The sequence below is a fragment of the Bombina bombina genome, chromosome 1, assembly GCF_027579735.1.
Source record: "Bombina bombina isolate aBomBom1 chromosome 1, aBomBom1.pri, whole genome shotgun sequence".
Taxonomy (NCBI): domain Eukaryota; kingdom Metazoa; phylum Chordata; class Amphibia; order Anura; family Bombinatoridae; genus Bombina; species Bombina bombina.
In genome coordinates, this window is record NC_069499.1 from 1,059,506,214 (window position 1) to 1,059,522,374 (window position 16,161).

General features: G+C 42.5%; 1 protein-coding gene across 1 annotated transcript in view; it reads right to left on the minus strand.

Moving 5' to 3' along the window:
• The window catches only part of ARFGEF2 (ADP ribosylation factor guanine nucleotide exchange factor 2), a 471,542-nt gene that overhangs the window by 308,136 nt on the left and 147,245 nt on the right, over positions 1-16,161 (minus strand). The window contains exon 6 of the mRNA XM_053716931.1: positions 8,503-8,737. Coding sequence (XP_053572906.1) covers positions 8,503-8,737 — 235 coding nt within the window. The remainder of the gene's footprint in view (positions 1-8,502; positions 8,738-16,161) is intronic.

The window sequence follows — 16,161 nt, forward strand, 5'->3', positions numbered from 1 at the left end:
AACGGAACCCCTTGAAGAACTGAAAGAACTAGATTTAGACTCCAGGGAGGAGTCAAAGGTCTGTAAACAGGCTTGATCCTAACCAGAGCCTGAACAAATGCTTGAACATCTGGCACGGCTGCCAGTCTTTTGTGAAGTAAAACAGATAAAGCAGAGATCTGTCCCTTTAGAGAACTTGCAGATAATCCTTTCTCCAAACCTTCTTGTAGAAAGGATAGAATCTTAGGAATTTTTATCTTGTTCCATGGAAATCCTTTGGATTCACACCAACAGATATATTTTTTCCATATTTTATGGTAAATTTTTCTAGTTACAGGCTTTCTAGCCTGAATCAGAGTATCTATTACAGAATCTGAAAACCCACGCTTTGATAAAATCAAGCGTTCTATCTCCAAGCCGTCAGTTGGAGGGAAACCAGATTCGGATGTTCGAATGGACCCTGAACAAGAAGGTCCTGTCTCAAAGGTAGCTTCCATGGTGGAGCCGATGACATATTCACCAGGTCTGCATACCAAGTCCTGCGTGGCCACGCAGGAGCTATCAAGATCACCGAGGCCCTCTCCTGATTGATCCTGGCTACCAGCCTGGGAATGAGAGGAAACGGTGGAAATACATAAGCTAGGTTGAAGGTCCAAGGTGCTACTAGTGCATCTACTAGAGTCGCCTTGGGATCCCTGGATCTAGACCCGTAGCAAGGAACCTTGAAGTTCTGACGAGACGCCATCAGATCCATGTCTGGAGTGCCCCATAATTGAGTTATTTGGGCAAAGATTTCCGGATGGAGTTCCCACTCCCCCGGATGGAATGTCTGACGACTCAGAAAATCCGCTTCCCAATTTTCCACTCCTGGGATGTGGATCGCAGACAAGTGGCAGGAGTGATCCTCCGCCCATTGAATTATCTTGGTCACTTCTTTCATCGCCAGGGAACTCCTTGTTCCCCCCTGATGATTGATATATGCAACGGTCGTCATGTTGTCTGATTGAAACCTTATGAATTTGGCCTTTGCTAGTTGAGGCCAAGCTCTGAGAGCATTGAATATCGCTCTCAGTTCCAGAATGTTTATCGGGAGAAGAGACTCTTCCCAAGACCATAGACCCTGAGCTTTCAGGGATTCCCAGACCGCGCCCCAGCCCACTAGACTGGCGTCGGTCGTGACAATGACCCACTCTGGTCTGCGGAAGCTCATTCCCTGTGACAGATTGTCCAGGGTCAGCCACCAACGGAGTGAATCTCTGGTCTTTTGATCTACTTGAATCATCGGAGACAAGTCTGTATAATCCCCATTCCACTGTCTGAGCATGCACAGTTGTAATGGTCTTAGATGAATTCGTGCAAAAGGAACTATGTCCATTGTTGCAACCATCAATCCTATTACTTCCATGCACTGCGCTATGGAAGGACGAGGAACAGAATGAAGTACTTGACAAGAGCTTAGAAGTTTTGATTTTCTGACCTCTGTCAGAAAAATCCTCATTTCTAAGGAATCTATTATTGTTCCCAAGAAGGGAACTCTTGTTGACAGGGAAAGAGAACTTTTTTCTTTGTTCACCTTCCATCCGTGAGATCTGAGAAAGGCTAGGACGATGTCCGTATGAGCCTTTGCTTTTGACAGGGACGACGCTTGAATTAGGATGTCGTCCAAGTAAGGTACTACTGCAATGCCCCTTGGTCTTAGAACCGCTAGAAGGGACCCTAGTACCTTTGCGAAAATCCTTGGAGCAGTGGCTAATCCGAATGGAAGTGCCACAAACTGGTAATGCTTGTCCAGAAAAGCGAACCTTAGGAACTGATGATGTTCCTTGTGGATAGGAATATGTAGGTACGCATCCTTTAAATCCACGGTAGTCATAAATTGACTTTCCTGGATGGTGGGTAGGATCGTTCGAATAGTTTCCATTTTGAACGATGGTACCCTGAGAAATTTGTTTAGGATCTTCAGATTCAAAATTGGTCTGAATGTTCCCTCTTTTTTGGGAACTACGAACAGATTGGAATAAAATCCCATTCCTTGTTCTCTTATTGGAACTGGATGTATCACTCCCATCTTTAACAGGTCTTCTACACAATGTAAGAATGCCTGTCTCTTTATTTGGTTTGAGGATAAGTGAGACCTGTGGAACCTTCCCCTTGGGGGTAGTTCCTTGAATTCCAGGAGATAACCTTGAGAAACTATTTCTAGCGCCCAAGGATCCTGAACATCTCTTGCCCAAGCCTGAGCAAAGAGAGAGAGTCTGCCCCCCACTAGATCCGGTCCCGGATCGGGGGCTATCCCTTCATGCTGTTTTTGTAGCAGTGGTAGGCTTCTTGGCCTGCTTACCCTTGTTCCAGCCTTGCATTGGTTTCCAGGCTGGTTTGGGTTGTGAAGTATTACCCTCTTGCTTAGAGGATGCAGAATTAGAGGCTGGTCCGTTTCTGCGAAAGGGACGAAAATTAGGCTTATTTTTAGCCTTAAAAGACCTATCCTGTGGGAGGGCGTGGCCCTTTCCCCCAGTGATGTCTGAAATAATCTCTTTCAAATCTGGTCCAAATAATGTTTTACCTTTGAAAGGAATGTTAAGCAATTTTGTCTTGGAAGACACATCCGCTGACCAAGACTTTAGCCAAAGCGCTCTGCGCGCCACGATAGCAAACCCTGAATTTTTCGCCGCTAATCTAGCTAATTGCAAAGCGGCATCTAAAACAAAAGAGTTAGCCAATTTAAGTGCGTGAACTCTGTCCATAACCTCCTCATATGAAGATTCTCTACTGAGCGACTTTTCTAGTTCCTCGAACCAGAAACACGCTGCCGTAGTGACAGGAACAATGCATGAAATTGGTTGTAGAAGGTAACCTTGCTGTACAAAAATCTATTTAAGCAAACCCTCTAATTTTTTATCCATAGGATCTTTGAAAGCACAACTATCTTCGATAGGAATAGTAGTGCGTTTGTTTAGAGTAGAAACCGCCCCCTCGACCTTGGGGACTGTCTGCCATAAGTCCTTTCTGGGGTCGACTATAGGAAATAATTTCTTAAATATAGGAAGGGGAACAAAAGGTATGCCGGGCTTTACCCACTCTTTATTTACTATGTCCGCCACCCGCTTGGGTATAGAAAAAGCGTCGGGGGGCACCGGAACCTCTAGGAACTTGTCCATCTTACATAATTTCTCTGGAATGACCAAATTGTCACAATCATCCAGAGTAGATAACACCTCCTTAAGCAGTGCGCGGAGATGTTCTAATTTAAATTTAAATGTCACAACATCAGGTTCAGCTTGATGAGAAATTTTTCCTGAATCTGAGATTTCTCCATCAGACAAAACCTCCCTCATGGTCCCTTGAGATTGGTGTGAGGGTATGTCAGAACAGTTATCATCAGCGCCCTCTTGCTCTTCAGTGTTTAAAACAGAGCAATCGCGCTTTCTCTGATAAGTAGGCATTTTGGATAAAAGATTTGCTATGGAGTTATCCATTACAGCCGTTAATTGTTGCATGGTAATAAGTATTGGCGCACTAGATGTACTAGGGGCCTCCTGTATGGGCAAAACTGGTGTAGACACAGTAGGGGATGATGTAGTATCATGTTTACTCCCCTCATTTGAGGAATCATCTTGGGCAATATCATTATCTGTGGCAGTACTGTCCTTACTTTGTTTGGACACTATGGCACAATTATCACATAAATTTAAATGGGGAGACACATTGGCTTTCATACATATAGAACATAGCTTATCTGAAGGTACAGACATGTTAAACAGGCTTAAACTTGTCAACAAAGCACAAAAAACGTTTTAACATAAAACCGTTACTGTCTCTTTAAATTTCAAACTGAAAACACTTTATTACTGAATATGTGAAAAAGTATGAAGGAATTGTTCAAAAATTACCAAAATTTCACCACAGTGTCTTAAAGCATTAAAAGTATTGCACACCAAATTTCAGAGCTTTAACCCTTAAAATAACGGAACCGGAGCCGTTTTTAAATTTGACCCCTATACAGTCCCAGCTATATGCTTTGCTGAGACCCAACCAAGCCCAGAGGGGAATACGATACCAAATGACGCCTTCTAGAAGCTTTTTTAGTGATTCTTAGATCCTCACACATGCATCTGCATGCCTTGCTCTCCAAAAACAACTGCGCAGTAATGGCGCGAAAATGAGGCTCAGTCTATAACTAGAAAGGCCCCCAGACTAAAAAAGGTGTCCAACACAGTGCCTGCCGTTTTTTAAACGTTCCCCAAGATTATAATGCCAATTGTTAGCTAGAATCTGCATAATATGCCCCAATAAAGCAATCGTTTTAGCCCATAAAAATGTCTACCAGTTTTTAAGCCCTTTTTTAAGCCCTTTATTCTTTTATGTTTGACTAAGAAAATGGCTTACCGGTCCCCATGAGGGGAAATGACAGCCTTCCAGCATTACATGGTCTTGTTAGAAATATGGCTAGTCATACCTTAAGCAGAAAAGTCTGCTAACTGTTTCCCCCAACTGAAGTTACTTCATCTCAACAGTCCTGTGTGGAAACAGCAATCGATTTTAGTTACTGTCTGCTAAAATCATCTTCCTCTTACAAACAGAAATCTTCATCCTTTTCTGTTTCAGAGTAAATAGTACATACCAGCACTATTTTAAAATAACAAACACTTGATAGAAGAATAAAAACTACATTTAAACACCAAAAAACTCTTAACCATCTCCGTGGAGATGTTGCCTGTGCAACGGCAAAGAGAATGACTGGGGTGGGCGGAGCCTAGGAGGGACTATATGGCCAGCTTTGCTGGGACTCTTTGCCATTTCCTGTTGGGGAAGAGAATATCCCACAAGTAAGGATGACGCCGTGGACCGGACACACCAATGTTGGAGAAAAAACGCTTTGTAGTGTCTCCTGCGTTCCTCGGCAGTGCCAAAAATGGTGACCATCAAGAAGCAGGGAGAATTGGCGCCAAAATCTGGGCCGAAGTGCTAAATGATGTTTAAATTTGAAAAAAGTCGTCAAACAATTCAAAAAAGTGTATCAAATTGTATCAAAACTGTTCCGATCAGCCAATAGAATGCGAGCTCAATCTGATTGGCTGATTGGATCAGCCAATCCGATTGAACTTGAATCTGATTGGCTGATTCAATCAGCCAATCAGATTTTTCCTACCTTAATTCCGATTGGCTGATAGAATCCTATCAATCAATTGGAATTCGAGGGACGCGATCTTGGATGACGCCATTTAAAGGAAACTTCAATCGTTGTTAGGACGTCGGAAGAAGAGGATGGATCCGCGCCGGCTGCTTTAAGATGGACCCGCTCCGCTCCGGATGGAAGAAGATAGAAGATGCCGCCTGGATGAAGACTTCGGACCCTCTGGAGGACCTCTTCTGGCCGGATAGGATGAAGATTTCTGACCCTCTTCTGGACGGATCGGATGTTACCCGGCTGGGTGAAGACAAGGTAGGAAGATCTTCAGGGGCTTAGTGTTAGGTATTTTAAGGGGGGTTTGGGTGGGTTAGATTAGGGGTATGTGTGTTGTAATGTTGGGGGGATATTGTATGGGTTTTTTTACAGGCAAAAGAGCTGATTTCTTTGGGGCATGCCCCGCAAAAAGCCCTTTTAAGGGCTGGTAAGGTAATAGAGCTGTTAACTTTTTAAATTTAGATTAGGGTAGGGAATTTTTTTATTTTGGGGGGCTTTGTTATTTTATTAGGGGGCTTAGAGTAGGTGTAATTAGCTTAAAATTCTTGTAATCTTTTTTTTTTTGTAATTTAGTTTAGTTGATTTAATTGTAGGTAATTGTAGGTAGTTTAGTTAATTTATTTATTGATAGTGTAGTGTTAGGTTTAATTGTAACTTAGGTTAGGATTTCTTTTACAGGTAATTTTGTATTTATTTTAACTAGGAAGTTATTAAATAGTTAATAACTATATAATAGCTATTGTACCTAGTTAAAATAAATACAAAGTTGCCTGTAAAATAAATATAAATCCTAAAATAGCTACAATATAATTATTTGTTATATTGTAGCTATATTAGGGTTTATTTTACAGGTAAGTATTTAGCTTTAAATAGGAAGACTTTAGTTAATAAGATTTAATTTATTTCGTTAGATAAAAATTATATTTAACTTAGGGGGGTGTTAGGGTTAGACTTAGCTTTAGGGGTTAATACATTTATTAGAGTAGTGGCGAGGTCCGGTCGGCAGATTAGGGGTTAATACTTGAAGTTAGGTGTCGCCGATGTTAGGGAGGGCAGATTAGGGGTTAATACCATTTATTATATGGTTTGCAAGGCGGGAGTGCGGCGGTTTAGGGGTTAATAAATTTATTAGAGTGGCGGCTAGGTCCGGTCGGCAGATTAGGGGTTAATAAGTGTAGGTAAGGTAGCAGCGACTTTGGGGGGGGGGGGGGCAGATTAGGGGTTAATAAATATTATGTAGGTGTCGGCGATGTTGTGGGCAGCAGATTAGGGGTACATAGGTATAATGTAGGTTGCTGCGTTGTCCAGAGCGGCAAATTAGGAGTTAATAATAAAATGCAGGGGTCAGCGATAGCGGGGGCGGCAGATTAGGGGTTAATAAGTGTAAGGTTAGGGGTGTTTAGACTCGGGGTACGTTAGGGTGTTAGGTGCAGACTTAGAAACTGTTTCCCCATAGGAAACAATGGGGCTGCGTTAGGAGCTTAACAATGCTTTTTTGCAGGTGTTAGGTTTTTTTTGAGCCCAAACTGCCCCATTGTTTCCTATGGGGGAACCGTGCACGAGCACGTTTTTCCAGCTAGCCGCTACCGTAAGCAACGCTGGTATTGAGGGTTGAAGTGGCGGAAAATATGCCTCTACACTCCCTTTTTGGAGCCTAACGCAGCCCTTCAGAGAACTCTAAATACCAGCGTTATTTAAAAGGTGCGGGGGGGGGGGGGGGGGGGGAACACGCGTAGCTAACGCACCCCTATGGCCGCAAAACTCTAAATCTAGGCGTAAATGTTTAAATTCTAGACTATAAATTACTGCTGTCCTTTGTATAGGACAGAGTATTTTTAACATTATTAATATTAATTTTGAGCACTGGCAATTCTTACTGTGGATTGTCTCATGTCTTTACCTGTACTGGCAAGTTATTTATGTTCTTTAGCAGCACAAAAAAAGAATTTCATCCGTACAATTTTTAAGAACCTGAGCGCTTTCACATTTTTTTTAAAAAATGGAGCTGCTACGGTAAAATTAAGGGCCCTGCGGGTCCACTTATCTCTCACAAACATGCATTTAAGCATAAAATGTTAAACACAACTTGCATTAACATATGTTCCCACTCCAGGTGCTGCCTGTGTCCCCTGGCTATGCTATACCCTGGAGAGTATCTACAAATATCCTGTGAGCTATGCGAGTGCTGTTTTGGGACTTACCTGACAAAAGCACCCCTCCACTGAGCTTACCAGCAAAGCCTGCAACTGTATGCAGTAGAGAGCCCATCCAGTGCTGTAAAGGTAACAGCAGAGGATATGGAAGAGGGGTACTTTAAATCCCACAGGAGGAGGCAAAGGGACATGTCCCTGCAACACCTGAGTGAGTTATGGCTGAAATCCCATAGGGACATACTGTGTACATAACCTAGTACTCCTGTACCCCATCTTCTAAAGCAGTACTTCAAAGGGGTAAAGGGTCTCGCATAGCTCTGAGTACCCAAGCTAAATTCCTAACTGGAACACCTCTATCTTAACCATCACTCCTGGGACACAAAGAACAAAACCGGGTAGTACAGGGAGGTGGGAGGAATTAAAAGATCTTCTTGTTTGGGGTTCTTTGCCTCCTCCTAGTGGTGGGAATTCAATACCACATGTCAAGGCTTGTGGACTCTCACCATCATATAAAAGAAAAAGTGTTAGGTTATTGTGCACCTTGTTCTCACATTCATAACTTTTTTTCTGTAGCTTAAATACTATATTTATATATTTATTAATTTAAAAAAATAATTCCAGATGATTTATAGAGCAAACTTGTAATTGTGTCATTTATGTAGTTAATACTTGTGCTGCTCCCATACATACTTCCCATAACCATACATTCTCAATAAAAAACGAAATAGCTCATTAACAAGCAACGTAATCTCCACTATAAATTAATATGCAATAACCTAATGTAATGTTACTCATTAACAGACCAGATTTTCATGATATCTTTACTAGACAAAGGGAGAAATAATCATCTGATCAGTAACCATGGTTATTAACCTGCTCTTGTCCATCAGATGATTATTTCACCTGTGCTATAGTTGATATAAGGAAAATCTGGCCTGTTAGTAGTACTTGAGGATTGAAAAGGAACAAAAAATAGTGAGTGCCACGTCACCACAGCAACTAAGTGTGACCTGGCACTTAGTAAATTGACCCAGTATATTGATATTATTTAATAAATGTAACAATAGCATAATCAATTTTAAAACAGTAGTTATTATATGTATTTGTAATTGGCCAAATTCACTTTATTAATATTTTACGGTACAGTTTTCACATGAATGGACACCTGTAATTACTCTCTCTTACCTGGTACAGCAGAGATGGGTTCAGCACTTGTCCCTTCCTCAGAGCAATCTGCTTCAACTTGATTGACTTTTGTCTGGTCGCCATTTGTGATCTCTTCTGTGCGACCTTGCTCAGAGCTATCACATGCAGGCAGAGGATTGTGAAGTCTTTGTAAATGGGGGGAAGCGGATGCTTTGCGGGCAGCTGGCGAATGGGTTTTCTGTTGTTGTTTCTCATAGTCACGCAGCTCTTGAAGCTAGAAATCAAATGCATGAACTTAATTATAATCATCCCAAGCAACCATTCCTCACCCTATTATGCCTAATTTATTTCAACATTCTATTTCTGATGACTTCTCTACTAACATATGCAAATACTGAGCTAAAGGCCCTGATAGTGCCATACAATTACAACAAAGGGCATATAAAAAAGTAATGAAATTACAAACTATAAAAAGGCACATGATGTCAACACAACCACTGCCAAAGCATAAGGCAGATATGTGATTAAATAAGCAGGGAACATTTTACCTTACAATTTTACAGTGGATATAACCATTTAAATTGTGATCCAGGCTTAAATGAACATTGTATGTAAATTCTGTTTGTTCCAATAAAAAAACAGCTTTATAAGAAATATAAAAAAAAAAAAAAAGAGAAAGAAACCGTAAAGTGCACTAAACTTTCAGAATTCAAATAGAGCATACAATAAAAAAAAAACTTTCCAGTTTACTTCTATTACAAGATTTGCTTTATTATTTTGGTATAATTTGTTAAAGAATATAACCGTTGCACGTGCTATTAGAATCATGACATTTAATTTTAAATAAACTGCCCCTTTAATGGAAAAGAAATGATGCTGCAGATTTGGATAAACCTATACTTTTTAGGCTTTGATGCTGTTCACAAATATAGCAGTGGGAGTTGTCGCTATCAGCCAATGAGAAAACCATTCAGCATGTAAAAACAGAATTTATGTTTACCTGATAAATTTCTTTCTCCTACGGTGTATCCGGTCCACGGCTTCATCCTTACTTGTGGGATATTCTCAATCCCTACAGGAAGTGGCAAAGAGAGCACACAGCAGAGCTGTCCATATAGCTCCCCTCAGGCTCCGCCCCCCCCAGTCATTCGACCGACGGTTAGGAGAAAAAGGAGAACCATAGGGTGCAGTGGTGACTGTAGTTTACAAAAATAAATTTAAACCTGACCAAATGCCAGGGTGGGCCGGATACACCGTAGGAGAAAGAAATTTATCAGGTAAACATAAATTCTGTTTTCTCCTACATTGGTGTATCCGGTCCACGGCTTCATCCTTACTTGTGGGAACCAATACCAAAGCTCCAGGACACGGATGAAGGGAGGGAACAAGTCAGGTAACCTAAACGGAAGGCACCACTGCTTGTAAAACCTTTCTCCCAAAAAACAGAATTTATGTTTACCTGATAAATTACTTTCTCCAACGGTGTGTCCGGTCCACGGCGTCATCCTTACTTGTGGGATATTCTCTTCCCCAACAGGAAATGGCAAAGAGCCCAGCAAAGCTGGTCACATGATCCCTCCTAGGCTCCGCCTTCCCCAGTCATTCGACCGACGTAAAGGAGGAATATTTGCATAGGAGAAACCATATGATACCGTGGTGACTGTAGTTAAAGAAAATAAATTATCAGACCTGATTAAAAAAACCAGGGCGGGCCGTGGACCGGACACACCGTTGGAGAAAGTAATTTATCAGGTAAACATAAATTCTGTTTTCTCCAACATAGGTATGTCCGGTCCACGGCGTCATCCTTACTTGTGGGAACCAATACCAAAGCTCCAGGACACGGATGAAGGGAGGGAACAAGTCAGGTAACCTAAACGGAAGGCACCACTGCTTGTAAAACCTTTCTCCCAAAAAACAGAATTTATGTTTACCTGATAAATTACTTTCTCCAAGGGTGTGTCCGGTCCACGGCGTCATCCTTACTTGTGGGATATTCTCTTCCCCAACAGGAAATGGCAAAGAGCCCAGCAAAGCTGGTCACATGATCCCTCCTAGGCTCCGCCTTCCCCAGTCATTCGACCGACGTAAAGGAGGAATATTTGCATAGGAGAAACCATATGATACCGTGGTGACTGTAGTTAAAGAAAATAAATTATCAGACCTGATTAAAAAAACCAGGGCGGGCCGTGGACCGGACACACCGTTGGAGAAAGTAATTTATCAGGTAAACATAAATTCTGTTTTCTCCAACATAGGTATGTCCGGTCCACGGCGTCATCCTTACTTGTGGGAACCAATACCAAAGCTTTAGGACACGGATGAAGGGAGGGAGCAAATCAGGTCACCTAGATGGAAGGCACCACGGCTTGCAAAACCTTTCTCCCAAAAATAGCCTCAGAAGAAGCAAAAGTATCAAACTTGTAAAATTTAGTAAAAGTGTGCAGTGAAGACCAAGTCGCTGCCCTACATATCTGATCAACAGAAGCCTCGTTCTTGAAGGCCCATGTGGAAGCCACAGCCCTAGTGGAATGAGCTGTGATTCTTTCAGGAGGCTGCCGTCCGGCAGTCTCATAAGCCAATCTGATGATGCTTTTAATCCAAAAAGAGAGAGAGGTAGAAGTTGCTTTTTGACCTCTCCTTTTACCAGAATAAACAACAAACAAGGAAGATGTTTGTCTAAAATCCTTTGTAGCATCTAAATAGAATTTTAGAGCACGAACAACATCCAAATTGTGCAACAAACGTTCCTTCTTTGAAACTGGATTCGGACACAAAGAAGGCACGACTATCTCCTGGTTAATGTTTTTGTTAGAAACAACTTTCGGAAGAAAACCAGGTTTAGTACGTAAAACCACCTTATCTGCATGGAACACCAGATAAGGAGGAGAACACTGCAGAGCAGATAATTCTGAAACTCTTCTGGCAGAAGAAATTGCAACCAAAAACAAAACTTTCCAAGATAATAACTTAATATCAACGGAATGTAAGGGTTCAAACGGAACCCCCTGAAGAACTGAAAGAACTAAATTGAGACTCCAAGGAGGAGTCAAAGGTTTGTAAACAGGCTTGATTCTAACCAGAGCCTGAACAAAGGCTTGAACATCTGGCACAGCTGCCAGCTTTTTGTGAAGTAACACAGACAAGGCAGAAATCTGTCCCTTCAAGGAACTTGCAGATAGTCCTTTCTCCAAACCTTCTTGAAGAAAGGATAGAATCTTAGGAATTTTTACCTTGTCCCAAGGGAATCCTTTAGATTCACACCAACAGATATATTTTTTCCATATTTTGTGGTAAATTTTTCTAGTTACAGGCTTTCTGGCCTGAACAAGAGTATCAATGACAGAATCTGAGAACCCTCGCTTTGATAAGATCAAGCGTTCAATCTCCAAGCAGTCAGTTGGAGTGAGACCAGATTCGGATGTTCGAACGGACCTTGAACAAGAAGGTCTCGTCTCAAGGTAGCTTCCATGGTGGAGCCGATGACATATTCACCAGGTCTGCATACCAAGTCCTGCATGGCCACGCAGGAGCTATCAAGATCACCGATGCCCTCTCCTGATTGATCCTGGCTACCAGCCTGGGGATGAGAGGAAACGGCGGGAATACATAAGCTAGTTTGAAGGTCCAAGGTGCTACTAGTGCATCTACTAGAGTCGCCTTGGGATCCCTGGATCTGGACCCGTAGCAAGGAACCTTGAAGTTCTGACGAGAGGCCATCAGATCCATGTCTGGAATGCCCCACAATTGAGTAATTTGGGCAAATATTTCCGGATGGAGTACCCACTCCCCCGGATGAAATGTCTGACGACTCAGAAAATCCGCTTCCCAATTTTCCACTCCTGGGATGTGGATTGCAGACAAGTGGCAGGAGTGAGTCTCCGCCCATTGAATGATTTTGGTCACTTCTTCCATCGCCAGGGAACTCCTTGTTCCCCCCTGATGGTTGATGTACGCAACAGTCGTCATGTTGTCTGATTGAAACCGTATGAACTTGGCCTTTGCTAGCTGAGGCCAAGCCTTGAGAGCATTGAATATCGCTCTCAGTTCCAGAATATTTATCGGGAGAAGAGATTCTTCCCGAGACCAAAGACCCTGAGCTTTCAGGGGTCCCCAGACCGCGCCCCAGCCCACCAGACTGGCGTCGGTCGTGACAATGACCCACTCTGGTCTGCGGAAGCTCATCCCCTGTGACAGGTTGTCCAGGGACAGCCACCAACGGAGTGAATCTCTGGTCCTCTGATCTACTTGTATCGTCGGAGACAAGTCTGTATAGTCCCCATTCCACTGACTGAGCATGCACAGTTGTAATGGTCTTAGATGAATTTGCGCAAAAGGAACTATGTCCATTGCCGCTACCATCAAACCTATTACTTCCATGCACTGCGCTATGGAAGGAAGAGGAACAGAATGAAGTATTTGACAAGAGTTTAGAAGTTTTGATTTTCTGGCCTCTGTCAGAAAAATCCTCATTTCTAAGGAGTCTATTATTGTTCCCAAGAAGGGAACCCTTGTTGACGGAGATAGAGAACTTTTTTCTACGTTCACTTTCCACCCGTGAGATCTGAGAAAGGCCAGGACAATGTCCGTGTGAGCCTTTGCTAGAGGAAGGGACGACGCTTGAATCAGAATGTCGTCCAAGTAAGGTACTACTGCAATGCCCCTTGGTCTTAGCACCGCTAGAAGGGACCCTAGTACCTTTGTGAAAATCCTTGGAGCAGTGGCTAATCCGAACGGAAGTGCCACAAACTGGTAATGCTTGTCCAGGAATGCGAACCTTAGGAACCGATGATGTTCCTCGTGGATAGGAATATGTAGATACGCATCCTTTAAATCCACCGTGGTCATGAATTGACCTTCCTGGATGGAAGGAAGAATTGTTCGAATGGTTTCCATTTTGAACGATGGAACCTTGAGAAACTTGTTTAGGATCTTGAGATCTAAGATTGGTCTGAATGTTCCCTCTTTTTTGGGAACTACGAACAGATTGGAGTAGAACCCCATCCCTTGTTCTCCTAAAGGAACAGGATGAATCACTCCCATTTTTAACAGGTCTTCTACACAATGTAAGAATGCCTGTCTTTTTATGTGGTCTGAAGACAATTGAGACCTGTGGAACCTCCCCCTTGGGGGAAGCCCCTTGAATTCCAGAAGATAACCTTGGGAGACTATTTCTAGTGCCCAAGGATCCAGAACATCTCTTGCCCAAGCCTGAGCGAAGAGAGAGAGTCTGCCCCCCACCAGATCCGGTCCCGGATCGGGGGCCAACATCTCATGCTGTCTTGGTAGCAGTGGCAGGTTTCTTGGCCTGCTTTCCTTTGTTCCAGCCTTGCATTGGTCTCCAGGCTGGCTTGGCTTGAGAAGTATTACCCTCTTGCTTAGAGGACGTAGCACTTGGGGCTGGTCCGTTTCTGTGAAAGGGACGAAAATTAGGTTTATTTTTGGCCTTGAAAGACCTATCCTGAGGAAGGGCGTGGCCCTTGCCCCCAGTGATATCAGAGATAATCTCTTTCAAGTCAGGGCCAAATAGCGTTTTCCCCTTGAAAGGAATGTTAAGCAATTTGTTCTTGGAAGACGCATCCGCTGACCAAGATTTTAACCAAAGCGCTCTGCGCGCCACAATAGCAAAACCAGAATTTTTCGCCGCTAACCTAGCCAATTGCAAAGTGGCGTCTAGGGTGAAAGAATTAGCCAATTTGAGAGCATGAATTCTGTCCATAATCTCCTCATAAGAAGAAGAATTATTATTGAGCGCCTTTTCTAGCTCATCGAACCAGAAACACGCTGCTGTAGAGACAGGAACAATGCATGAAATTGGTTGTAGAAGGTAACCTTGCTGAACAAACATCTTTTTAAGCAAACCTTCTAATTTTTTATCCATAGGATCTTTGAAAGCACAACTATCTTCTATGGGTATAGTGGTGCGTTTGTTTAGAGTAGAAACCGCCCCCTCGACCTTGGGGACTGTCTGCCATAAGTCCTTTCTGGGGTCGACCATAGGAAACAATTTTTTAAATATGGGGGGAGGGACGAAAGGTATACCGGGCCTTTCCCATTCTTTATTTACAATGTCCGCCACCCGCTTGGGTATAGGAAAAGCTTCGGGGGGCCCCGGGACCTCTAGGAACTTGTCCATTTTACATAGTTTCTCTGGAATGACCAAATTCTCACAATCATCCAGAGTGGATAACACCTCCTTAAGCAGAGCGCGGAGATGTTCCAATTTAAATTTAAATGTAATCACATCAGGTTCAGCTTGTTGAGAAATTTTCCCTGAATCTGAAATTTCTCCCTCAGACAAAACCTCCCTGGCCCCCTCAGACTGGGGTAGGGGCCCTTCAGAACCAATATCATCAGCGTCCTCATGCTCTTCAGTATTTTCTAAAACAGAGCAGTCGCGCTTTCGCTGATAAGTGGGCATTTTGGCTAAAATGTTTTTGATAGAATTATCCATTACAGCCGTTAATTGTTGCATAGTAAGGAGTATTGGCGCGCTAGATGTACTAGGGGCCTCCTGTGTGGGCAAGACTGGTGTAGACGAAGGAGGGGATGATGCAGTACCATGCTTACTCCCCTCACTTGAGGAATCATCTTGGGCATCATTTTCTCTAAATTTTGTGTCACATAAATCACATCTATTTAAATGAGAAGGAACCTTGGCTTCCCCACATTCAGAACACAGTCTATCTGGTAGTTCAGACATGTTAAACAGGCAAAAACTTGATAACAAAGTACAAAAAACGTTTTAAAATAAACCGTTACTGTCACTTTAAATTTTAAACTGAACACACTTTATTACTGCAATTGCGAAAAAGTATGAAGGAATTGTTCAAAATTCACCAAAATTTCACCACAGTGTCTTAAAGCCTTAAAAGTATTGCACACCAAATTTGGAAGCTTTAACCCTTAAAATAACGGAACCGGAGCCGTTTTTATATTTAACCCCTTTACAGTCCCTGGTATCTGCTTTGCTGAGACCCAACCAAGCCCAAAGGGGAATACGATACCAAATGACGCCTTCAGAAAGTCTTTTCTATGTATCAGAGCTCCTCACACATGCATCTGCATGTCATGCTTCTCAAAAACAAGTGCGCAATAGAGGCGCGAAAATGAGACTCTGCCTATGATTAGGGAAAGCCCCTAGAGAATAAGGTGTCCAATACAGTGCCTGCCGGTTATTTTACATAATTCCCAAGATTAAAATAATTCCTCAAGGCTATGGAGTATAAAATATGTTTATATATAAATCGATTTAGCCCAGAAAATGTCTACAGTCTTAAAAAGCCCTTGTGAAGCCCTTTTTTTCCTTTCTGTAATAAAAATGGCTTACCGGATCCCATAGGGAAAATGACAGCTTCCAGCATTACATCGTCTTGTTAGAATGTGTCATACCTCAAGCAGCAAAAGTCTGCTCACTGTTCCCCCAACTGAAGTTAATTCCTCTCAACAGTCCTGTGTGGAAACAGCCATCGATTTTAGTAACGGTTGCTAAAATCATTTTCCTCTTACAAACAGAAATCTTCATCTCTTTTCTGTTTCAGAGTAAATAGTACATACCAGCACTATTTTAAAATAACAAACTCTTGATTGAATAATAAAAACTACAGTTAAACACTAAAAAACTCTAAGCCATCTCCGTGGAGATGTTGCCTGTACAACGGCAAAGAGAATGACTAGGGAAGGCGGAGCCTAGGAGGG